Raw genomic sequence first — 26,534 nt, forward strand, 5'->3', positions numbered from 1 at the left:
GAAGACAGAATTAATAATAGTGTGGCAGTGGCAGTGCCTGGAGGCCCCCCAGCCAAAGCATCGCTGTGCAGGCACATGCTAAGGGACAGGCCTCAGTTCCTAGAAACATGTATAACAGAGAAGGGGAGGGGAACCTGAGGCAGAAATGGGGAAATAACTTGCCTGATGCTGCAAATCAGGGCAGTAGCTCAGGTGAGGATGGAGCCCTGGGCATCTTGTGTCCTAGGCTTTTAGCTCCAAAACCATCCATCCTCTGGGGCACACATATGGTCTGCTGGTTGGAGGGCCATGTTGCATCGCACAGGTCCGAGCCGAGCTCAAGACCTGTTTTTCCACGGGCAGGGAAATAGATAGGGAAAGTGACTTGCCCAAGGTCACAGGACGAGAGGTTGTAGCAGAGAAATAGAATCCAGGAGCCCTGACCCCCTGGGGACCCTGCTCTCAGCCCTAGGTCACACTCCTGCTCAAGGCTCACGGAACAAGATACACTGCTCCAGCCCCCAGTTCAGAGCTTGACAGGTTCAAAGATCCTTGCCGTGTGCGTACGTGTGTGTGTATACGTGTGCGTAGGTACTGCAAGGTGCTTGGAGATCTCAGGTTGAAGATGTGTCAAAGCCAGCCATTAGGATAATTAATTTGCTGGTACTTCTCCTCAAGAGCTGGAAACTGGAACAGGTTCTTCCCTCCCAAGTCCTGCATTTCATTTGTGCTTGAAAGAAATTTTCAATTCTCTCTCTTTGTGTGAAAAGCAGGAGCGAGCAGGGAGCGGGGGGGCTGAGTGTGAAGCCTGGGAGGTACTGTTCAAAACAGACCTTGTGTGGGAGTGAAAAATTACAGGCATTCAAGGGAGAAAAAAAAAAAAATTCAGTTCCAGCTAGAATTTTAACCCATTTTCACGCTGCAGAGATAGAAACACAAAGGGAAGTTTACCTGTTCTGCTAAGCTGGTGTTATTTCTGTGCTGTGGTAGCATGTAGGACGCCTGCCACAGACCAGGACCCTATGGTGCTAGGGGCTGTACAAAAAGGATAGTCCCTGCACCAAAGATCTTACAGGGGGGAAACTGAGGTACAGAAAGGGGAAGAGACTTGTCCATGGTCACACAGTAAGTCAGTGGCAGTGCACTAGAACCCAAGACTCCACCACCTCCCAGAGATGGCAATAGATCCCAGGGGTCCTGGCCTCCCCTATCCCCATTTCTGTAACCCTTGCCGCCCTCAAAGAACTGATAGCAGAACCCAGATTCCCTCCCCCCCGCTCTAACCCCTGGACACCACTTTCCTGCCAAAGCCATAGCTAGGAGGATCTCCCCTGCAACCTAAACCCTGCCTCCCAGAGCACCCCCCCACCCCAGCACAGCATGTCTGTGCAGAGCAGGCATGCACCAACAGGTACACCCATGTCCAGTGTCACCTGTCACAGCCAAGGCAGATGACAGAGGCCTTTAGGCCTGTTCTGGCCGAGAGCAAATCATCTGCCGTCTTCCACCGCAGACATTCAGTAAGGCCCACATGTGAGGCCTACCCCTGACAAAATGGGTTTTCCCCTAGGCAGGGTTTAAGAGAGCCCCAAGCAACACTGAGCTTCCCTTAGAAGGCAGTAACCAAGGAGTGAACAAAATGGCAATACATGCCCAAGGGAGGCTGCACAGAGGGCAGCTGGCAGTCAGGGCCTGCAGATCAGGAGCTCTGGGGGCCACCTCTGGCACTGCTACTTCTGTGCCTCAGTTCCCCTTCTCACCCTATATCAAAGCACAGTGCAAGTTGCTTGGGGAGCTTAGGCAGGGTCCAGCACAAGTGCTCTGAACTGAGCTGGGACCCCACACTGCCAGCACAGCACACGCAAGTGGAGTGGAGCAGCTGCAGGGGTAGGAGAGTATTCCCACTACACGCTGGGTTTGCTACAGGAAGCTGTTGGCTTCATTCTCAGACTACAACACTCCTTTGCTGCCTCATCTTCTGCAGCATCTTCTTGGGCCAGAGCCACCAGAAGCATACAGCCAGGCTCTACTCACAGCAGCGACATTGTGCCAGCCTTGGGGAGGGTGTCAGAACCTACCTGCTGTGAGCCAGCAAGCAGCCTGTGGTACAGCTGAGAGCTGAGGGGTTTTGATGCTTTCACACCCCAGGCCATTGCCTGCTGCGGAAGAGTTGGGTCTGCCCAGGTCACTTACCAGCAGGTCCACTGGATGAAAAAAGATCCCAATGCTGTAGAGGAGCAGGGTGGCCAGGATCCAATATGGGGTGGGCACGACTCCTGGGTTCTACTCGCAGATCCACAGCTGCAAGCTCAGGCAAGAGCTTGGCTCCAGAAGAGATTCAGAAAGGTGCTGAAGGGACCAGAGCCCTGCATGTATGTGCAATCCTAGGCCTGTGCTGCCCTAGTGTTGTCACTGTCCTCTAGAACCTCTTGTGCCACCCATGCCCACGCTGCCCCCACCTGACCATGCTAGGAGCAGTTGCTTCCACACCACTGACTTGACAGAAGGTATCTTAAAGGGCAGTGCAGCCTTGGGGAGCAGCAACAGTGGCTGAAAGGACCACGTTCCAGCATTTGGAAGGGTGGTAAAAGGTTGGGATATAGTAAGATTGGTGTTCAGGACCCCGGGGTTCTGTGCCTGGATTGGGGCAGTAGAGTCCAATGCAATGGTTAGATTCAGAGTGCTCCCCACTGAGCTTTTTGCATTTGGTGGCATCCCATTTGAGAAATGCTGTTGTGTTGCCTTGGCATAACTCAGTGCTTCTCAACTGGGCACCACCATGGGAACCACGAGCCTCATACAGAGCCAGAACATGAACGGCTGGAGCAGAGGCATGTTCTCCTGGCTGCATTCAGGTTCACTGATAAACCTAAGGAAGCCAGGAGCATCCAACCCTGCAAATTCCTGCCAGGAACAGAGGTGCGGTATAGTCCCACCAGCCCCGTTTGCCTCTGCTTCCAGGAACAGTGTGGACAATCAAGAGCAGAAAGGATCAGATAAGCCACATGCTTCTGCCTTGTGCCCCACTGGATTAGGAAGGGCTAAGACATATAGGGCAGTTTCACTCCATTTGCAGCAATTGCATTGCTGATACAGCACCCAGGCTGAGAATTGTGTCTAACAGGGTGGGAGCCCCTGGTCCTGACACCTGGGAGCTGTAGACACCATCCTGCCACTCCCTGACCCAGCTCCTTTTGCCATAGGATTGTCTCTGCCTCACTGACACCTCCCTTCCTCTCAGCTTAAGAGGATGAGACACAGAAGGCCCTGGAAGTCATTTCTGCGAGGTCCCAGCAGCAGCAGCCCTGTTGACACCCAAGGGGCTGGTGTTTGTGAAGGAAAGGCTGAGGTGCCTGCAGGTAGGCAAACACCTGAGAAGGGCAGAGCCTGCCCCCTCCTGGCTTCCACAGCCCACATGATGCTGATGGCTCAGAAGCTCATGCCAAGGCCCCCTCCAGCCAGCAGGGCAGTGTTCACCAGCCCTTTGCAGTGCCACACAACTTCTGGCACCACACACCTCAGGCAGCACAGCAGCATGGGCGCTTCCCAAGGGGGGGATGGTGCAAGGAGCCCCTCCCCCAGGCTGGCCATACACCCCCCCCAGTGGAGATCAAGGGTAATCAATGCTAGGGTCAGCCAAAAGCTGTTCCCTTGCAGTGATGTGCACTGCCTGCTCCTCTGCACTCTGGCTACCAGCTGCAGGTTACCATGGAGTGTACAGAGGCCACAGGAGCTGCCCTGGTGTCACATGCAGGCAGCAGGTAAACTCTCCAGTGCCACAGGCCTGTGGATATTATCAGTTCCTTGAAAACATGACGAAGGCAGGTGCTAAAACTACTTGCGCAGCCCAGGCACAAGGAAACCAGGTCATGGAGGCAGCCAGCTAGCTCTTGAGGACACTGCTGGAGCAAGAAACTGCTTCCCAAGCTGCTGGGGCTGTAGATCCTGTGCTGGCACCTGCTGGATGGCTGCAAGAACACCACACCGCAACTTGTGCGGGAGCATTGCACTGGGAGGACTCTCATGCCTGTCCTTCCCAGAGCCTTCATAGATACCTTGGTTTTCAAGGTCAAGGGAGGGCTGAAATATCTTGTCCCGGGGTGCCTTGTGGATACCTCCCCACCCCACCCCTCCAGCTATGAGCAAAGAACATGCTTCTAGTGGCTAGTCACCACCTTGGCAAGTGCCTGGGGTAGACCCACAGCCCCCAAGTCTTCCTATGGGTCAGCATCTGGGAACCTCTATGCCAGACAAGTCAATACACTCCACAGAGAAAGGGATTAAATCTGGCCCTCTCACCTCCCTCATGTCCAAAGCTTTTCAGTTGCTCTGGGCAAGTTCCAAAGCCAACTGCTCCCCAGCGTGGGCACAGCAGGCTAATGGAGACAGTGCATCAAACCCTGCCTTGATCCCAGCCTGTGGTCGGGTCAGTCAAGGAGCTTCCAGACAAATGGAACCTGCCATACAATGGCTGAGGATGCAGGGAAACCCCTTTGCAATTTGAACTGACAGCAGGGTTCCTGCTGTGGCACAAGGACAACGCTCCTTCTGCTCCCCCTAGATTTGGCAGAGGGGGGGTAGGGGAAGGGGGGCACGGCAGTGATTCTCCAAAAGAAACCCTCCAGCACAACATCATGACAACCCCACAGCACACTCCAGGGTCACCACTCTCCCAATGAGACTCAAGGAGAGGGCATGGCCTGCTCTTCTCAAGCAGGTATATTTTTAGGTGTCTCTGTGATTTGCCCACATGGGACATTTACCTCCCTGTAGTCTACAGCTGAGGATTCTTAAACGTTCATGTGCATGAAGGCAAGACAAATCAGTGGCAAAAGGACTAGACAAACAGGCTGCAGGATGGGGACAGGAGGATCCAGCTTGGAGTCCCCATTAGACCACAAGACCCCTTCTTTATAAGTGATCCAGGCCTTGCCCTGGATTGGTCTGCTGGCAGCAATAACACACCCATAATGACAGGCACTGCTTTGAAGAGCTGCCCTCTGCTGACCATCCCATCTGCTGTGCTGGGTCTGTGGTGCCTGCAGGCACAGCATGTGCCTCTCACTCAGCATGACTGAAGAGAAGTATGGGGCCAGCTACCACCTCTGCCTATCCCAAGATGCTCTAGATAAGGAACAGCACTGGGAGGAAGGGTGCTCTCATATGCGTAGGCTGTGCACTCCCAAGTTGCCCACACAGCAGTTGTTCCTTCCATGGCACTATGACAATCCCTTCTGTAACCCCTTGCTGTAACACTGAACTGCAAGGCAGGTGGTGACTGTTTGCACTTCATTCTGTCAAGCTCTGTAATGCAGGGCACAAAGGTGCAAAGGCACAATCTCTTAAAGGAGAAGACTAGGCCAGATCACCAAAAGCAATAAATATTCTGTGTGGAGAGGAAGCCAGTGTGTGGGGTGAGGAGAGCTGGAGCTAATGGTAGGAAGAGGAGCTGTTTTTCCAGCAGTGCTTCAAGTCAAACCCCCTCATTTTTTGGCCATGGGGGCTATGGATCAAAATCCTGGTTCTACCTGGCTGGTCACCTCATAGAACCTGCCCCTCTGCACCGGACAGGAAGGAAAGAGACACAGTGCTAGTTACTTCCTAAAACATATTCTCATCTCCACCAAGTCATTACACTGTTGGTTACAAATGTGCACTCCTAAAGAACAGGAACAAAAATAAACAGAACAGAACAGCCATCACAGTGTTGTTAGGTCTAGAAGTTCAGTCACACGACCGATATGTTAAACGATACATTTTTAGCCTTAAGGCAGAGAAAACAGTTACATGTAAAACAGAAAAGGGTCTTTTGTTTTAAAATACCATTCGACTTATCTGAAATTAAGTACAAAAGATCAAGTTACAGACAGTAGGAAAGAAAAAGGGAGTTGGGGAGAAAGCCAGGCAGGCACAACAAGGTCTCAACCAGAAAGCAGGCAAGTAAGTGCCCAAAGCACTCGCCCTCTCTCCCAGGTGGGAGTTTGCTGCCCAAACATCTGCTTGCTCTAACATAGTGACAGTCTCACTTGTGTCATTTCTGGCACTTCCACATGCTGCCTCAGCCCATGGCTCAGGGAGAGCAGGCTGCAGCAACTTCCATGCCAAGTTGCCCTAATGCAATTTGCAAATGGCCGAGAGGCTGATGCTGAGCTAAGCCCAGCTGCTATCGCGTGCTGAAATCCCTGCAGGATCTGTACTGCAGCGAGGCAACAAATCACTGCAGCACAAAAACACTGCGGTGCATGGCAAGCCAGCCGAGCTGGCCCAGCAACCACAGTGCTGAGGTATCAATGGCCATACAAGCTTGGCTCGAGAATCCTCAAGCAGGGTGCAAGGCTGTGGGGGAGTTAGAGGATGCACACATGAAGAGCATTCCTCCCAGCGGATTGCAGCGTGCTCCAGGCTCGCAAAGTGGACACATTAAAACTGGCAAATCGCATCATCTTCCATGTATGCAGGAACAACACCCAAGTGCTGAATGCAAACTGTATGCTGGCTGAGCCTGTCTGGCCAGTCTCTCAGCACAAGGCTAAAGGGAGAGCAGCCTGTGAGTGAGAAGATGGCTCTGGGGAAAGCCCAAGGGGTGCAGGGCTGCCTGTGAAAAATCTACAAGGCAGAAGGATTTCCCTACCCCTACCTCTTCCCTTCCCCCTCCTCTCTGGGATGCAAGGTGCAGCACGAGTGGGCTCCAGCCCTGCCCTGATCCACACTGCTTCCAAGTTGAGAGCTGGCACACACTTAGACAAGAGAAACTGCCCACAACACAATGACTGACAGGGCTTGCTCCAAAAACAAACCAGAAGCTTCTAATTCAGTAGCAAGTGAACAGCCAGCACATTCCTGACAGACTCCTGATACTCAGCAGCCCTTTCTTGAACAGCTATGCTTAAACAATGATGGAATAAACTCATTAATGAGAGAGAGAAAGAGAAAGAGAGAGAAAGGAAAACAAGTAGTAACTTAGTAGGTAGCTCCTTGGGGCGGTGGTTACATTCCCAGCAATCTGGGCAAACAGAGATTACAATACTCAAAAAAACAAACCAAAAAAAAAACCAAAAAAAAAACCAGATCAGCTTAAAAGAAAGGGCCAGTTGGGAACTCAGAAGTCAGTGTAGCTGGATATCCAGCTGTGTAGTAAAAAGGGGAAGTGGCAAGAACTCATGAGCAGTGACTGACCCTCATGTTCAATGACCTCCATGCCCCAGTAAAGGTGGTGGAAGAGAGCAGCAGCAGCAGCAGCAAGAGATTTGTTTTGCAGGAGGGCACCAGGAAGTGAAGGGTGCCTGGCCCCCAACACAATACTGACGCAGCGGGTGGCAGCCCGTTGGCCTCACCTACACACAGGGAAAGGGGCCGTCTCCAAGGAGGAGCTTCCTGCTTGCTGGTGGTGCCAATTTTGGCGCTGGGACTTGCCAGGCAGACGTCCCTACGTATTGCTCCTTTCTTTTGATTTTTCACTTTTGCTGTCCTGGAGGGGGAAGACATGAAGGGTGGGGTTAGTGGGCTGCCTGTGCCAGTCAAGTTCTGTGCACTGGGTACAGGGCAAGCGCTGAGGTGGTTCAAAGAAACACTCTCTGCACCAGGGCGGTGGAAAGTGGCCACCATCCTCCTCCCATCATCCCCTGCTGCAGCTCTGCCATCACAGTCAGCTGCTATTGTGCCCCTTCTACTTCACAGGATCTCACTTTAAGCCACACTCTGTTTATGCAGTGGTAAGGGGACTAAGGGCCCTGACACGCGCACTTGCATTGCATCTGTTTTTCACGCCAATGAAAGTGACACCAATGCTGGTGTGGAAAGATGATCCCTTCTCCTAAGATAGCTGCAACAATAGCAGTATTACTATTCTTCACCACTAGGACCCAGTAATAACCTGCTTCCAGCAAGCAAATGGCTATCCCAGGACAGAAGCAGACACATGACACTAACAGCAGTGCAACTTTCAGGAGTCTAGTTTTCACCCAGATTTTTCCATGGATAACTCCCGGCCCAGGTCTACCACAGATCCACACCAGGCAGCATTGTTGCTTGTCTGCTTCTGGTTTATGTTAGTATAATCATAATGTGTTACATTAGCATAAACCCTAGGCATGGGGGACCTAGATTTTTCCAATGCTACTGGACAATGCCAGGCCCTTTAAATGCACTTTACAAAGATGCATACTCTCATTGTGCAGATGGGATAAACAAGTACCCAGAGAAGTGACTTCCCATAGTCCCACAATGAGTGTAATGCTAGGAATTGAACACAGGTGTCTCAACTCCCAGTCCTTTACTCTAAATCAGTGGAAGCCAATCTTCACAGCAGGGGTGCCATGAATTAGCCCCATACCCTCCCTGAAGTGCCACTCTAATGTTCTTCCCCTGCCTGATCTTCTGCTCTACTTCTTTCCCTGTGCTCCCTGCTCCTTGCCCTATCTGCCACTGTGCTCCCTATTCCTACCCTTATCTGCAATATGCCACAAAGAGGCTGCCCTTGCCACTTGTGGCACCCATGCTGCAGGTTGGCCACCACTTCTCTAAAGCATGTTGCCTTCCGACTGACAGAGGGGAAAGTGAAACAGCAGATGCCCTTGGTTTCAGGCATGCTGTGATTCAGGCTCACTATACTCCTGTGCAAAAGATTATTTAAAAAAAAAGGAAGCCAGGATACACACACACACCCCTCTACACACAGTCCCTATCTCCCAAGCAGAGAAATGGTTTTCATCATCTCTCTGTATGAACTTTTAAATTTGCCCCTTTAACTTTTACACTGCTGAGGCTTCAGCAAGAGAAAAATCACAACTTCCTACATCAGGTGCCTTTCCTACATTAGGTGTCTTTTTCTAAACAAAGAAAGGAAATAAGAGTCAACTTTGGACTTACTTTTTACGTGGGTTTAGATTTAAAGTATTTAGAAACTCAAATTAACTGGAGCCCTGCTTACAACCTGCAACGAGAAGCTGGAGTTTGGGACATGTCAAAAGATTAGGCAAGTTAAGATTTCCTCGAAACACAACACATTTTTTTGTGTGGGGAGGGGGGAACAGAACTCTCACACAAAGGTAAAATGCCACACAGTCTCACACAGCAAAACAAGGCCGAGGGAACAGTACCTCAGGGGGTGGGGGTTTGATGGTCACAGGCTGTGATGTTCTTCGCGGTGGAGAAGGTTTTGGCTGTACCTGCTGCTGGACAGTGTTGTAGTAGGTAACCCCTCCATATACTTGAGACTGGGCCTGCATTCCCCAAAGGATAGAAAGATCAGTTCTTGTTAATGGGATACATCTACTGCACCTATTCAGATAGTGTTAGCCATTTTGCTTGGCCTTCTTTAAGCTGTAAAACTGTCTTTAAAATAAAATTATGTTGTTTAAAGCCAAAGAGGAGCAGAACCACCCCACAAAACAGCCACAGTTTTAATGTGCTTTGTATGATGGACTCAGTTGCTAAGCTGACTGGCTTCTGCAAATACTTGAGGAAGTGTTACCTAAAGGGCTGCATTTCACTGCAATAACTTTACCAAGACAACTCTGGTAGCATCCATCAATGATGGTAGGTAGTCATCTGATTACATCAACCTACACTGGCTAGATTCACAGATCTTAGTTATTTCAAATGGGTCACTATGTCCTTCAGGGTTTTCCATGGACCATGCGTTTCCCCTTTAACTTTTGTTTTGTGCACACAAGGTGGCTGATAATTCCCCATGAAACCACTGTTTCCAGGTGTCTTGGAGTGCAAAACTTGCCCCCAAAGATGGACTAACAATAAAATCAAACTCTTCTGCCTTCACCCAGATGGCAAACATCAAAACACCCAGACTGGGCTAAGAACCTGCAACCCTTTTATCTTGCCATGGAGTGTCACCCTTGTGCCATTTACAAGCCAGCCTCAGTGATGGCAGGTCCTGTCTTGCCACAGCTTGTCATTACTAAGATGTCCCAGGAAGTCACTAGGGCTCCCTGTAGGACAGGACCTCAAAGCTAACAGGCATCATGGATGAAGGATTTCAGGGGTGGCCATATGTACCTGGTAGTTAAAGAAAAACAACCTGTTTGGCTCATGGCCATGTAGACACAAACATTTACTACTGTTTATGGACAAACATTTATTTGGTCTGTAAATGGCTTGTGAGCTGCCATCTCGCTGTGGAGTGGGTTCCCACGCTCCCAAGGCCACAAAAGGTACCACCAGCAGCCAGCCTGCATTCAGCCTACTACCTTGGCTTAACAACAGGAAGGCAGTACATTCAGCAAACTCAGAATCCTGCTGTAGTTGGCTTAGTTTGGATCAGGAAGAGATCTGCCTGTGTAAAGAGCTTTTAGTCAAACTCACTCTGCTTCTTCCCTTGCATTAGTACATAACCTAAGTATTGGAGTCACATTAGACAGGTAGTAGATGCATAAAATTCAAATTCCAGTCCCAGCAAATGCAAACCAGAAAGATCAGATCAGTCTCCTTTTGTTAAGCAAACTGAGTAGAAAGCATAAAGTAGAACATGGATTTCTGGATGTCTGAGTTGTGTGCTACATAGGAAACAATCCCCACACCTGGGAAAAAGCAGGAATTATACCATGTATAACAGACAGACTCACCCAGCATAAAATCCCAATGCTTTGTGTTTTACAAAAGTCCTGTTAAAGACAACTCAATGACATTGGAGCCATCTTACCTGGGTGTTGGGATACAGATGGGGAGGAGGAGGTGGCGGGAGTGCTCCTGGGGGGTAGGGGTAGCTAGGATTCCCAAAATTCATGACCCCAGGAGGGGAGAAATAGGTGGGTGCAAGTAGCTGCTGTGGTGGGGGCTGCCCAGGAGGCATGGAGACAGGTGGAGGGTATAAGCCAGGGTTCCCCATAGGTGCTGGAGTCTGATGTGGATGTAAACCTGGAAATGAAAATCCACATGTAAGGACATCACACACAAGGAAAAGGCTGGGAACTTTCAGATGCCAAAACAGACCCACACCTCTGGCCTGGTGCCACCCCCACCTTCATCACTTTAACACAAAGTGCTGATAGCAAACAGGGAGAGTGTTTTGCTAAAAATGTCTTGCCGGGCAACCAGAACAGATTAACTCCTTCAGTGTTTGGGAGAGGAAGCTTTATCTAACAATTGTAGAATGTAGGCTGTATCCCCAGGGACACAGTTTTTTCCAGAAGCAACCAAAGACCACTTTAGAAGAAGTTAGACAGTCCCCTAATAATGTCCATAAGGGAGGAACCATTAATCTACAAAGGGTAAGGCTAGGAGGCAGCTGTTTCACTCACTCACTGGAAACTGTCCAAGGATTTCCACTGATATGGACAGTAACCAGCAGGTTCAAACTTCCCATTAAAACAAGAAAAATACTTTCCTGGTTGCTTGGTTAGCTAATTTCTAGCCAGGCATTCCAAACATCTGCTCCAGAGCGCTCAGACCTGCATTGGCCTTGGTGCCTGACTATTTCTAGAATGAAATAGGTCTTTAACAAAGGAAGCCTACAGAGTACATATATTCTAGAAAGGAATGTACGATAACATGCAGTGAGCAACCCTGACTTATGCTAACAAATGGATATGTGGCTTTGTCAAACTATTTAAGTTCCCATTTTCAAAAGACATTACAATGAAATATTGACTTGCCCCGATTGTAAGCCTTGCCCATTGTACAGATGGGAAAAACAGGCAGAGAGGTTAAACGACCTGCCTACAGCCACAAAGAAAGTATGCATCAGAGCTAGAGTAAAACTTCAAGAGCTGTTGGCTCCCAATAATCAGCTTAGAATGGACCTTTGTCAAATGTACAACAGGGTCGGTATAGAACCTGGATCATTTGTATCAGGTGGTTCACAGCCTGCTTGTTTGCAACAAATTGCTAAATTAATTAAATTGCTAATGGTGAGCCATTCAGCTCTTTGCTATGAGTTTTACTTTTAAGGGCACCACTTCTCCATTGATCATGAGCTCACCGGTAGCCCTATGCAGTCAATCAGAGAAGCAGAACCCTATGAACTAAAATTCACAGCAAACAGCTGGAGCACTTTAGTGGTCTTACACAGCTGTTTGCTGGAGCTCTTTATACCCAGTTTTTTGCAAACTCTTATCTTGGCAGAGACAGTAAGGAACCTAACCCCACCAAGTATGCAGATTCTACTGCATAAATCAGGGTCGGGCAATTATTTTAGATGGAGGGTTGCTTACTGAGTTTTGGCAAGCCATTGAGGGCCGCATAACAGGCAGCCAGGGGCAGATGAATATTATTTTTTTTAATTTCTCAGGGGCCCCATGGGCTGGATAGAATGGCCTGGTGGGCCACAGCCGGCCTGCAGGCCGCATTTTGCCCACCCCTGGCATAAATGTTCTCGTAACAAGTTTACTTGCGAGGACAGGAAGTTGGGAGCTGGAGGTTTTACCTGGATGGGGGAGATGCATTTCGGGCTGTACAATCATACCCTGGGGGGGCAATGGGGCAGGGTTCTCGCTGTGGGTGTAGATTGGTCCCTGGAATTGTACTGCAAGAGAAGACAGTTTGAAAAGATAAAGGTTGGTTAGCTTATTCTACTGAAACTAGAGTCATCTTGATTACAGAGGCCAAGTTACTGTCCTATCATCTGGACAAAGTTGTACAAGTTATGCAGGAATATGTATGCCAAGAAAGCATGTGCCAATAGAAGCCCATGACCTCGATCGTTCCTGCAGAGGAAGAGTTGGCCACTATTTCCTAACTGCACAGGAACACACTAAACTTACACTTCCGTATCTAATGCCCAAAACACTGAGATTTGCCTGGCATAGGTCCTCAAGGGCTGAAAGTTGTGCCCAAGCTGTAGCCAGGGGAAGGGCAGGGGGTGCTGAGGGCACTTGTAGTGGCATAAGTATAGCTCCAGCATGGCGCAGGCAAAGCCCTCTATCTCCACAGGTTGGACCCAGGAACTCTACAAGGCATATGTTACCAAACCCCTGATCTACAGCAATGCTTGCCTGCAGCAGGCTGCAGAAGGCAGAAGGGAACACCAAATAAATATAGGCTGGAAATTAGAAGGTGGTTACTGGCGATAGCAGGACACTAGAGCTGGTGAAGCAGGATGCCCCTTCCAGTCCCTGTGGTCCATGCTTTACATAGAAGTAGTGTAGGGTTTAAACATGTCGGCGATATGCAAGAATGATTTCAAGAAAAGCCCTTTATATTAAGTTTTGAAATTTTAACCATCTATAAAATGGATCTAATTCTTACCGTCTGCATCCCTTTCTAAAAGAGAAAGTTCAAGTAAAGGTGAAAGACTCAATTTACAGTTCCATGAGAACACTACACACTTACACTTCCTGGAAAGACAGCAGCTTCTTCAGTAGCAAGAGAGATCCCACCACCCTTCCGCCTATTTCTGAGCAAGCTGAACTGGTAAGGGAAAGGGACACGAGCCACTGGGAACACTCACGTGGATCATAATAATGCCCTTCCACGATGCTGATGTGCATGGGGGGTGCAGGCTCTGGAACTGGGGGTCTCTGACGCTGGGATGAATAACGCTTTGCACGACTCCCCTGCACTGCCTGAAAGAGTCCAAAGACATTGGCGATATTCAGAGTGCTAGAAAGGAATCTTTCTCTTGGGTTTTAATCTCCCACCCAATCTCCCTGGCTGAGCAGCGAAATGGTGAACACTTCTACGCAGGTAAAAGGCTAAATGCTGAAGTGCTCCAGGCAGGTTGTAATCATTAAACACAGAACCCAATAGATGCCTGGATTTTAAGTTGTTCAAAATAAAAAATGCGCAGAGTACACAAGATTCTCTGCTTTACCATTTCCTCCATCCTGTTAAACTGAGGTGGTGGTCCAGTCCCCATGTGCATATGATTAGGAATACCTAAAGAAAGAGACACAGTGGTTACTATGGCTTCTTCTTGTTTTTGACAACTAACAAGCTCACATGTCAAAAGCATAGCTATAAGTAATCTTCCCACTTCTAGCAAGTTCTGCTACAGAAAATGTCAGTGTTTTGGATGAGTTATTGTAATGTGATGGGCTGACATGCTGCTTGCAGAGAGCAGTGAAAATGGATCCATTACAAGGAGCACTGATAAGGAAAACCGTTTTTAAACCTACACATCATACATTGGACGAGATAATGTTTGCAAACTGTCAAGACAAATTAAAAAACACATCTTAAACACCAAAGGATCATTTCTACTGTTGTTAGAAATGTAGCTTAAAGAAATTCTGGAATGTAACTTCTTATATAATCTGTACAAAACAAACCAAGTCTACAAGATTCTTCCAATACATCAAAACTTCAACTGCTCCCAAATCTAAGCTCCGACTGTGCTGGAATAGGAAGAGGACAGGGCCGAGTTTGGCACATACTAAGCTGTGCCCACGTGGAGCCTTGCAACTCCAGCTGAACACAACAAAGCAGAACCTTCATCATAGCACTTGACATCAGTTTTCAGTCAACTGGCAGAGGTTACACTCTATATTTAAAACTTCACTGCCAGACACTTAGGGAGGAAGTGAGCTACGTAAATCCTAGATTGGGGAGAGTTTACGTTATAAAGTGTGCATGTACATGAGTGTGTGTGTAAACCTGGGGGGGGGGGGGGGGAGGGAGGAGGAAGAGCAATTGTATGGAATGACTGCCCAGAATCCCTTCACCTAGTCGAACTCCTGCTGTCTTCACTGGGAAAAAGAGAGAGGCAACACCAAGGTAATGGACACATGCTACCAATGAGAAAAGAGCTACTGAAACGTGCACAGGCCTTATTGCCCACATGGTACTCCCACTCACCCATTCACAGTCCAGACATATCTCATGGAAAATTTAGTGCATATGCTTTTCAAGAAAGGGACTGTTGCCTTATTTTTTGCTGCAGCGCACACACACAGAGCTAATATAGTACAGATTAACCCTGCTGATGTCTGTCAAGTTTAAGTGTTTTTGTTCTGAGAATGTTCGAAATCCAATTTTACTAGCATATAAGAAGCCAGTTCTCCTGAGACTACAATTCAGACTATGGCTCTTCTACATAAGAAAGCTTTTATCAGTCACACTAGTGTAATTATATTGGTATATCTTACCTGACATAGGGTATGTACCAACAAATGTATTACACATTACCAGTTGTTCTGCAGTAATTGTGCATGTGAATGACCTTATCCCCTGGTAAATCAAAGGTAATCCAGCGCGTTTTAGCTCTCACTAAAAAGTAGACTAAGCTACTGCAGCTTGGTTTCCACCTACCTTGGGATAAGAGTGGGCACATGAGCAGTTACCGTCCTGTCATAAATCTTCGTCCCCTTTTAACTCACTGTAATATCTATGCAGAGAAGCTATGCATGTTATTACTTCAATCCTGCCAGATTCTACTTCAGAGAACAGGAGAAGCAATCTGTACCACTAGGCCCAACACAAAAGGTGCAGGATTTGCTATGCCTCAGCAGACTCCATTAGAGTCTAGCAGCAGCCAAATCTTGGTTGCTAAGTAGGCTCCATGGAGTTGATTGTGCAATGCTGCTGATAAAAGGAGGAAATTTCCTTCCTCCCCTCAGCAGGTTATTTATGCCCTACAGCAGGAGATGGGATTATCCTGATTATATTAGTTTACAAACAGTTCAGCACTATTATTAGTCAAGACATTCATTACCCATGCCCTTCCCCTAAGCCCAGCTCCCACAGCCAACTCTCTTGATGCAGCAGTGAGTGCCACAGGTTAATCACACACTGCACAAAGAAGTTCCTGTTTGTCTGGCTAGACAGGGAAAGAGAGGGAATGATAGGTTCTCACTAAAGGCTAAACCCTTCCTAGTCCTCAATTACCTGACCTATTACTTGCCGTTTCTTTCTAGGCTCAGTAACTCCCTAGGAAAAACCAAAAACAACCTTTGTTATACAAAAATCCTACCTAATCCACTCTAGTCATCTGCACAACCCTTTCAAGGACTGCCGTGATGTTCATTACACCAGTGTGCCACGGAACAAAAGTGCACCATCAGAAATGAACAGGTGTGCTGCACAATTTTGCCATGTCAATGCACTACGCCAGGTATGAGGATGGGAAATGCCTTAACAGGCGTGCCACAGAAAGTTTTTATTAATCTAAGTGTGCCTGGGGCTGGAAAAGGTTGGGAAACACTGCACTACACAAGTAAAACAAGAATATAGATTTCTCGAAGAAGAGTGCCACCACTGCTCACCACCTCAACAATTCCCTATCTTGTCTGCTTAATGAACTCAAGTGGGGCATGATCTTAACAACTGCTGCGTGTTGAACAGATCACCTGGTATGACCCTTTATTCCTTCCACACAATACTGCAAATTCAGGACTCAGCAGCTCATACAACAGGTGAGATTTGTGCAGACAAATATTAATTTTACACATTAGCTTTCCCCCATCAGATTGTCCACTTAGTATCCATCTGTTTGGAGTTTTTCATAGTCCTTCCACTATTAACCTAAGTGACTTCACACCATCTGCAAACAAGAGAGTGTCTATACAAGCACCAGAGAAATGAAGCCTTTAAGGGGGAGGCCAGCAAACAGGAAGTTGTGGGGAGATTCATACCAAATTCTTATTCTTATGTCAGGGCACAGGACCCACTACCCAAAGGAGAGCAGAGAGATTTGGATTGCAAATGGCTTCTGAAAGACAGCACATGATATTAAAATTGTGTGGAACTCACCAGACCCTTCAGAGTAGATTTCACTAAGATTTAAACCCACAACTGCAGTCAGTCAAGGTGGTATAAAGCTGCTGTGTAGACATTTAAGCTATGCCTCTAGCTCTGATTAACTACCAGACCCTTTTACAATTAAACTGAACTTGGCTGGGAAAAAGTATCAAAGCAAAACTAACAGATGGCAAGCACTTACTCCTAAGTTCCCGAGGTTGTATAAACTGAGGCTGCCCTGGGGTCCAGTTCTGCTCAGTTAGATTCAACTGTGTCATTTCTTGTTCAAGTCCATCCATGCTGGATTCTACTGGGGTCTCCCAGCTTCCGGTCTTTGCTGGTGGTGGGGGTGTCTCTACCTGCACAGGTTTTGGAGACACGAGCATCAGCCCCTCCGGAGGGGGCACTTCATCAGCCAGCTTTCCTGTCTCTCCAGCTTTATTCCTGGTCCTTCTTGCCCGAGAATAAGACTTCTTTTCAATGGGTCTATCTGGGGGTGGCTGGACAGCATCTGTTGTTGTGGTCTGGCTTTCCAAAACAATCTCCTCCTTCTTAACAGGGCTGTTGTGATCAGTTGCAACCTCAGCCTCGGGTGAGGGTTCTCTTGCTGGGGCTTGTTCCACACGCTTTGACCGGTAGCTGCTTTCATGTTTAGCCTGCTCACTGTTTCGAGAGTGATGCTGGCCATTTGCTTCTGCAGCTCGATAGCTAGGGCGATTCTCTTTGTAGCCACCTGACCTTGGATAGGTCCTGGGTGGGGGCATCCTCCCTGTGCCTGCAGAACTTCGGCTGATGAATGTTCGTGGTGGTGCCGGGGTATTGTCGGAGCCCTGGTACCTTGGAGGCTTGTTTTGCCTCTCGTGGGACCAATTTGGCTCTCGCTGTGGAGGGCTCCCAAACCTTAAAGGCAAAGGATGCAAAGGATCAGCAATAGGTCTCTACACCACATCCCTAAGAGATCCACCACCACCACATGGGTTACCTTTCTGGTTTCAAGAAGAAAGCCCCTCCCCCTACACACCCCAACACCATTACCCAAAGACAACGCACTAAAATAACATTCATTACTGTATCTTGGCGGCAGATTCCTCCAGGGTCCAACACTTCTGCTCCCAAATATTAACAGAGACTACAGTGCCAAAGTATTTGCCACCCTGAGACCCAGCATCCAGACTGTGATGGCTAGGACCCTGGTCCTCAACACAAACTTTCAAGAAGGACCCCACACCCATCATTGTTTTAAGTCAACATGCCTTCCCAGTTGGATGCTGAACACCTATGGCCTTGTGGGGAGGAATAAGGGGGCTGAAGTTTGTCTCCTGTATGCAAGGCACATTTGGGTTGGACTCCCTGGAGCTCTGGATGCTCACCTTGGCTTGCGCATCCTCCTTGGCTTGATGTCATCTGGGTTGTGAGCAGACCTGATGTCATAGCCATAGAGTGCTATCAGCTCCTGCCTGGTCTTTGGAGCTTGCTCATCTTCCCGGAATTTGTCATGTTCCCAGCGGCCCTCGTCTTTCCATAATTTTCTCTGGCGACCTTTAGGCCTGGAACAGCAAAACAAAGAGAACCAGCAAGTCTTTGCAGTGCCAAGCGTATAGAGTAGGGGGAACAGCAAGGCAGCTCCAAAGAGCACAGACTGCAAACTCAGGCTGCTTGCTTCTAGGAAGGGATGTGCATGGGAGGCTGCATAACTGCTCCCTCTTCCTCCATGCCAACAACATCCAGGACTTCTAAAAGCTCTAACAGCCTCTGGCCTCCCAGTCCAGCTAAGACAGACATCTTCCTAAGGGAAAACTATTACTATTGCTCCTTTTTATCACCAAGAAGGGCTACAGTTTAGTGGCATAAGGCTCAGCTTGTATTTCTGTAGCATCACCAGTCCCTGCTGCCTAAAGAACACCTGGAACATGACAGAACATTTACTGCCAGCCAAAGGGCCAGCATAGGGCTACAACCTCCCTGTCTTACAAAATTTCCCAAGCATTTAACATAGAAGCAAAAGCTGTTGCGCTTTATATGGTGGCTTGGGTTTGCCTCTCTTTCCAGGGAAAGCTTTAAACAATTATTACACACCTCACTTCCTCTTCCTGGGTCTGTCCTCGGAGATCATGCTCAAAGAACAGCCCTTTGCGAGGGATGTAAGCTGGATTCTTCCGATCCTCATCATCATCCAGGTGCTTAGGGACCTTTTTCCCAACTTTATTCTCAATCGGTTCAGTGCTCTCCTATCAAAAAGAGAGCTCTTTACACTGCAGCCCCACTTCCATGTAAAACCAGCCATGACCCTCCCTCCCACCCCAGAAACCATACAGCACACATTGGAAATCTACCTGCCCATCCCCACTTTGTCTCTCGCCAGTCACAGTGCCTTTGGAATCGGGTTTCTCTTCCCCTTTCTCTGCTTTTGCAGTGGACTCACTAGAATCATTGCCGTCCTGCTTCAGTTCCACTTTTGAGCTTTCCTCCTCACTGTAATCCTCTTCCTCAGCCTGCAACAAACCTCCAATCATTGAGATAAGACAACACATGGGCTTGGCAGACTCCCCAGTAAATTACAGCAGATAGTCCTACACCTGGAGTCAGGCCCCATTCAGCACCTCTTTCTGTTCTTAATGACAGCTGACTTTCACAACTGAACCAGCCCCAAGGCATTGGGTTGGACTAGATAGTTGTACAAGGTCCTTTCCAACCTACTGCTACAAAGAGAACAAAGACTAGACTAATACCTTTCTCTCTGCATATCAAAAGAAGTATTACATCACTGAATTTAAGTCTCTGGAACACAAAGTAAGTGTAAAAAAACCCCCACATGCAAGCAGAGCCTCTGATCTCACTTCAGGGGAGCAATCTGTATAGCACCACAGAATAATCTAGTAAGTGAGGTGGTTCCTACCAAAAGGCTCCATTCCTCACATGGACCATCCTACCTTCCCTCACTGATGGCTAGTTTAGCTAGGGCTGTGTTTTCAAGTTTCCTGGAACTACTTGGCTGACTCACTCCAAGCACTCTGCTAACAGGAGTCTGACCTCATTTCACCCTCCAAAAGACTGCAAGTCTTGCACAGATTAGAACTAACACTAAAAATAGCCTTGAACGATTAACAAAAAGACTTCTATTTTTCCCTTTCAGTACTGCATGTTTACATGTCGAATGCTGGCTCCTTTTATTTATGTTTGGGAGAACACAGACTTTGCATTATTTTTAGGTACAGTAGAAGAACAGTGCCATACAGGAGTGCCAGGCTATGCGAGTAACACTGCTGAAAGTCAAACAAATGCTCTTCTGTTTTGGTACACAGTAGGGACAATACATTTATGTGCGCATGTTGGAAGGGTAAGAACAATTGTCCTGGGCTATCCTTATGGAGTCTATAAAAACCCTACATGTAACTGGGTAGAGTAAGATCGGAGAGGGCATTCTAAGATGAGGGGAAGATGATTTTAGATCCCCCTTGCCCTCCACACTGACTTTATACACTGGGATCCAGATCCTGATTGTTCTGTGGACACCAATACATGAATGTAATGATATCTTGCACTGGCTTCACCACTGTCACTTTTCTCTGACCGATCTCTCCTCTTCATCCACAATGCATTTGTTTTAAAATAACTGATTTTCATGAGAAAGATTTCTATGAAATCTGAAGCACTTCCTAACACCTCAGTAAAGAGGGGAAATGCATTAGCAAATAGCACTGCAAACATCAGAGCTCCTGGTAAGCTTCCTTTGGTGTCTAATGTGCAATTTGGGCTCAGTGAAGGCATCTAAGCCTGAGTCAGCGATCTGCAAAAAACCCACCTAACAGTTTTGATGCCAGAGAGGTCTCCTTGGCATCTAAAGATATTTTGCCAATAAATTTACTTAAACACCTAACACCCTGCTACTGCATGCGCTCAGAAGCACTGCCACCGAGTCACGCATTTCAGCACCCAAACTAGTTTGGAATTCACAAACTCAGCAATCCTATGTCTAAGTCTCCTGAGGGTCTTGGTCTGGTATGAATGCTCAAACCACACCTAATAAGCACTGACATACTCGGCTCAGCACAAGGTATGGCTGCTGCAGCACTGCATTCAAAAGTGCAGGCAGAGGAGTAAGTGGCAGTGCCCATTTATAATCGGCTAAATTCAGGAGTTCCTAGCAAGGAAACAAGAGGCTTGGATTCTAGGCTCTCCTCAGTGTGAAGGGCTCAGACACACAGCAAGTGGCCTTAACCAGCCTGAACCACCGTGTAGCAAAAGATGCAATATGCATAAGAGCAGAAAGAGACAGAAAAACAAGATGGAACTGACTATAGTCCAGCAAAGACACTCCCCTGAGAGGGGGAGTCTTGGACTCTGGTGCCTGCTCCCATGACTACTTATTTTTCATCAAAGTGTCACTGGATAAACATTTTAACATTTAAAATGTTACAATAAATAATCCACTCACCTCTGAGTCCTCTGCACTTTCATAGTCTGAGAGAACAGCTACAGGAGAGAAAACAGAAGTTTGGCATTAAAGCTGTCAGATAATGACACACACTGCAGGAAAGAGTCATTTTGGAGCTGGGACACTTAGAAAAGTCAGGTGTCTACTGTATACACACATTAAGCAGTCAAGCCACAAAATCACGCAACTAGCCCTTATACCATCTCCCTGCTGAAGGCATAAGCCATCATCATAAACTGCATCCAAGTAGCAAGATCAGCTTTAGAAATCCCTCCTGCATGATATATTTGCCCATTGCTGTTATAAGTCAACATTTAAGATGCTGATATAACTGAAACACTAGAGCAGCAAGTCTCAACATTTTTGGATGCGAGCTATCCTTCAATCAACTTGAGGCACACTTCAGAAAATGCCCGTTCTAAGTTTTCACTCATTTTCAGACTACAGAAAAATAATGATAGACAATTCTTCTGTTTTGAGTTCCTTGCAAAGACCACAATAGGGCAAAACGTTTTTAATGCTATGGATTCCTCTTGGAAGTCTCTGGGTTTACCTTGTAAATCATGTTTGCAAGTCTAACAGTGCATAAACTGCATTGCGCTTGGCAGCACCCTTGAAAGATGTCAAGGCACCTTGCTCTTCCCCCAAATTAATTTTCTCTGTGCCTTGGCAGTAACATGGTGCAGTAGTCCATGTAGTCATTCCCTCTGTGTAGGCAGCTCATTCTTCAGATTCAAGGGGACTGGCTTCCATGATGACAGGAAAGTGAGATCACAGATCTATGCACAGCTTCCCCTCAGACTCACTGAGCACAAGCAGGGAACACATCCAGTATGTATTACTTCTGTACAGCTCAAGAGCACTCCTGTCAGTCTGCCAATGTCCAAGACAACCAGGAAATCATTGATGCAAAAAACCACTGGACTATGAGTAATCTTAGAATCAAGATATAAACCTCTAAAATTAAAGTGTTTGAGAGATTTTTCCCAGAAGGCAGACACTGAAAAGAAGAGCACAGCAATAGGACCTAGCAAGCCTGGACACCATGTTAATCTTGACTTACTGCAGGAGACACAAAGACAACAAGTCTTTGAGAATGGCTTATTTTTTCAAAATTAATACATCCTATACTTTCCTTTTTCTCCTCCCTGCCCTCCCAGATCAAAGACACTTGTTACTCACCATCTCCTTCGATGCCATCTTCACTTTCCTATCGACAGAGGGGGAGAAAAACAAACACGTTATTGGGAATATCATGACCGTGGGAACTGTTTGCGGTCTTGCTTATTGGACATGATCCTGCAAGACAACTAGGTAAATATCCAGCTAGTGGTAGAGAGAAACTTGTGCTCATGGTACAGGTCAGCACCTTCGAAAAGGGAGGCATAAGAAAGGTATACAGAAAGCTAAATTCAGATCAGTAAGAAAAACACATAAATCTATGACTGTACAGTATTAATCCCCCAAACACTTACAACACTAAGGGAGCTTCAACTCCCCAATACATTAAAAAAAATTCTGTAAAGAGGAGGAATTTGCCTCTACAGACAGAAAGGATGGACTCCCTTAATCAATATAGACCACCTGTTCAGAAAATGATATGGAGGATTATTTAAAAACTGGGAGCTGTGGAAAAGCCAACTGATACAGAGAAGCATGCAGCTGAGAGACACCTCTGCTGCAGAGGTCAATAATAGAAGTGTAACTTTGCATCTAGCACAGGAAGGGACAGAACTGGAGAAATTCAGACCAGAGGCAAAGTGCAGGGAAGAAAGAGTATCAGACTATGGAATTAAATAAAAATAGGTTTGTACTGAAAATAAAAACTGCCTGCATAATGAAGTAAAAACCAGGCACATCAGCAGCCCTGACAACAGAAGAGATACTTGAAACAAGAACTATTAAAATGCGGTGGACTAGCAAAGTGCAGTGGTAGTACAAGGCTCTCAGTTGCACAGGAAGGACAGCTGGCCTGGAGAGGTCGGAGCATAGCACCATCCCAAAGGAGCCCATCACATTCTACTGGAAAAGGGGAAGAGAAGCACAAGCCCCACCCCTACCTATTTTACCACTGGCCTCAGCCAGGAAAAGATACCACAATCACAAATAAGAAACGGCAAGTGTGTCAAAAGCAAAAAGCCAGAAGAACTAGCAGGTCCACTGAAAGCTCAAGAAAGGCAGAAGAGGTGTTTATAGCTAAGCCTCGTGGCCCCTGAAACCTATCAAACAACTTGGGATTCATGGGGCTGACAGGGGCTTTGAAGTCACAAGATTTAATTTCAATGCTATTTTGTTTGGCATTGATTTCTGACCAAATCAATCCCACCAGTCCCAACTGTTTCACAATTTTTAAATCATGAATTAAGGGTTAAGCAATATATTTAGCATCTGATCTATTGTCTTGATGCTCTGATGAAGACTTACTCACTTGCTACAGAATGTTAAAACAGCAGTAACCTAATCAAGCTGAAGTTATTAAATTAGAAGGCCAGCCCCAGGCCACCTCCTGAGCAACTTGCACATACAGATTCTTGTTGCCACAGCAGTAAGGGTGTGACTAAAAAAAGGATCATCTGTAGCTCTACTTTCTAGTTAGCCCAATAATTATTCTGACCATAATCTGCTATAATGGAGATATGCAAAAAGGGTCACTGGGCTCCTGTGACCTGTTAGTTCCTCCCTACCTGTTTAATAACCAGGGTTTAGTCATTTCTTTGGTGCCTGCAGACAGTCTGGAGCATACCACAGCAAATGCTAGACACAAATCTTAAGATAAAAACACTTTGGATTTCCCCTAGAACAAAGCCTTTTACTCTGGGATCCTACAGGACCATCATTCCACCCTAAGTACCTGTGAAGAATTGAGGTGGTATTTTTTCCTGAGGTCACCCGGGGCTAATTGAGTTAATCACCATTCAAGCCATACATCAATTTAATCTGGGACTGATTAGTCTGAGATCTGACTCCCATCAAAAAAGAGGTGGGACAATGATTTAATTTGAATAAACCACACTGTTCTGGGGCAAACTATTAATCTGGATATTTTCCAGGTACATATTCATTCATGGTAATAGAAAAGTAAGGCTGGAAGGGATCGCCAGAGGTCATTTAGTCCAGTGGTTCTCAACCGTCTTTGCACCAGGACTGATTTGTAAACATTGATGGTCAGTCCCAAAACAGTGCCCCTCACTCCGCACCCACTGCCTGCTACCCCCCCCAATGTGTGGGGCATGGGGGACCCCAAGCAGCCCAGACCTCTGCCACCCTGCAAAGGAAAAGCCACTGTTTCCCACGTTTTTCTCCTTTAAAGGAGAGTCCTTTTTTGCAGTTTGTTTGAGAAATGCTGATCTCCTCCCACACCCTGCCTGAGGCAGGATCACCCCTATCCAAACCATCATCTAAACGCTGCATAAGACCCAGGGTGCAACACTAGGAAAAAAAAACACCCTGTGTGAAGGAAGTATCCAACAACCAGCACAGCACTTAACCGAAAGTTACAATCTTTATAAATTCTCAGATGGGTAAATGGAATCTGCACATCGAGTGATAACACCAGACAGCCGCTAATGGATCTGCACATTGATGCCAGACGGAAGAAGAGAAGACACCAACCCAAGGCTTTTAAAGATCTGGGTAGACAAAGCCTTGGCTGGGATGATCTAGGTGGGGCTGGTCCTGCTCTGAGCAGGGGGCTGGACTAGATGTCTCCCAAGGTCCCTTCCAGGAAGAGTTTTCTATGGCTCAATGCCAAGGGGCTCGTCTGCAAAGGGCTGGGGTCTGCTGCAAAATAAACCTGCTCAACTCAAGAGGCATGAAGAAGAACACCTCTTCCCGTGGGACAGTGGGGGCTGATTCGAGCTTGCTGTCGGCTAGCAGGGACGTGCAGGCCTGGTCTGGGCCCCCTGCCTAGGCGGGGTCGGGGCTGGCACCATCTTGACGCCTGCGGCGATGCCGTGCTCGGCTCAGCGCCCCCGACAGCTCCGAGTCCCCCCGCGGTGACCACCCCCCCGCCGCCTCACTCACACACTCGGACTCGGGCGGGCTGTTGGCGGCGCCGGCCGCGCTGTCGGCCCCCCGGGTGCGGGCCGCGGGGGGGCCGGGCCCGGGGCCGGGGCTAGGGCCGGGGGCGGCGCGGTGCAGCGGGCAGGGGGAGGCGGAGCGGGCGGCGCTGCCCGCCGAGTCGGCGCTGTCGGACGCCGCCGAGTCGGAGTCGTCCTCGCTGTCCTGCGAGGCGCGCTGCCGCCGCCTGTCCGCCATCTTGCGGGCAGCCTGCCTGGCGCCGCGGGCGCGCGCGGGGGCAGACGGGTAGGCCCGCGGACTCCCGCTCCCGGCGTGCACCGCGACCACGCCCCCCCCCTCCTGCGCCTGCGCGGGGAAGGGGACGAGGCTTGGAAACTGCAGCTCAACGGCTTCCGGCCTACGCTATCCCAGGGCCCTTTGCGGCCAGACTCTGGTCACCCCCGCAATAGGGAGAAACCGGAAACCCGCCCCGACGTGCCCACGTGGCCTTTTACATCAGGGGCTCAGGAAGAGGCGGGGTATGATGCCATCACACTCCAGCTGAATGACGTCATCAGCCTACTTCGCTGTCCCCGGGAGGACTTGTCTCCTAACAGGGGTCCCTGGTTCTTGGCTCCCGCTCAGCAAACACGGGGGGGGCACCCAGCCACCCCCCCAGTAGTGGCACAGGCACACCCCTGTTCTTGCTGGGAAAAATCTTTCTGGGGGTTCATTCTACCAGAAATATTTCCCATATCAGTTCCTCGGTGACTTTCTAGGTTGTAATTATAATGTATTATTACCGCAAGATTTCAAGGCTGCTCAGTTTGCAGTTAAACAAAAACAAGGGAGATAGAAGCAGCTGTCACAATTACAGAGGTATTTCCCTGTTGAACATCCTCAGAAAAGTCACTGACATTATGGTACCCAAACTGCTGTCTCTAGGTGAAATAATAACCTGAAAGTCAGTGCAGTTTTCACTCCACCATTGATAACAATATTTTCAGTCAAGCAACTGCAGGACACGTGTAGAGAAAAACAACTACCACTGTACATAGCTTTCATCTCCCCAACAAAGGTCTTCGATAACAGTCAACAGACAGGGCCTTTTTACTGTTCTGAAGAAACTAGGTTGTTCCCCTAAGCTGTTGAACATCATTTGTTCTTTACATCAAGGTATGAAGGCAACTGTAGCGTATGAAAACAGAATCACACACCTTTGACGTCAACAACAGGGTGAAATGGCTGTTTTAGCCCCCATGTTCTTTAACATCTACTTTTCATTCCTGTTTCTTCATGCATTCAAGGACAGTGATGATGACATTTATCTTTGAACCAGACTAGAGGCTTGTTCAACATGTAAGGTGTAGAGCAAAAACCAAGGTGAAAGAGCTATTTCTTAAGAGATTTCCTGTTTGTGGATGATGCAGCCTTGGTTGCCTACAGTGAATCTTCCCTGCAAAAATCTCTTGGGCAGATTTTCTGAGTCATG

At 47.9% G+C, this 26,534-nt stretch overlaps 1 protein-coding gene across 3 annotated transcripts; it reads right to left on the reverse strand.

The window, feature by feature from the left end:
* Nucleotides 1–5,570: 5,570 nt before the first annotated feature.
* Nucleotides 5,571–25,324, reverse strand: CASC3 (CASC3 exon junction complex subunit). Of its 3 annotated transcripts, none has more exons than XM_059726972.1 (14): nucleotides 25,067–25,323; nucleotides 22,226–22,253; nucleotides 21,044–21,081; nucleotides 18,942–19,100; nucleotides 18,685–18,836; nucleotides 17,979–18,155; nucleotides 16,811–17,508; nucleotides 13,745–13,809; nucleotides 13,382–13,496; nucleotides 12,359–12,457; nucleotides 10,637–10,851; nucleotides 9,078–9,200; nucleotides 8,848–8,911; nucleotides 5,571–7,447 (listed from the first exon to the last, which is right to left on the reverse strand). In XM_059726972.1, exons 1-13 carry the CDS (start codon nucleotides 25,298–25,300, stop codon nucleotides 8,876–8,878), a joined length of 2,139 nt encoding a protein of 712 aa, XP_059582955.1. In that variant the 5' UTR covers nucleotides 25,301–25,323; the 3' UTR covers nucleotides 5,571–7,447; nucleotides 8,848–8,875. The 3 variants fall into 3 exon arrangements, with proteins under 3 accessions (XP_059582955.1, XP_019332507.2, XP_059582954.1); XM_019476962.2 differs by having other exon boundaries at nucleotides 8,848–8,924; XM_059726971.1 differs by lacking the exon at nucleotides 8,848–8,911 and having other exon boundaries at nucleotides 25,067–25,324.
* Between the last annotated feature and the right edge of the window lie 1,210 nt (nucleotides 25,325–26,534).

The sequence above is a fragment of the Alligator mississippiensis genome, chromosome 4 (genome assembly GCF_030867095.1).
Source record: "Alligator mississippiensis isolate rAllMis1 chromosome 4, rAllMis1, whole genome shotgun sequence".
Taxonomy (NCBI): Eukaryota; Metazoa; Chordata; order Crocodylia; family Alligatoridae; genus Alligator; species Alligator mississippiensis.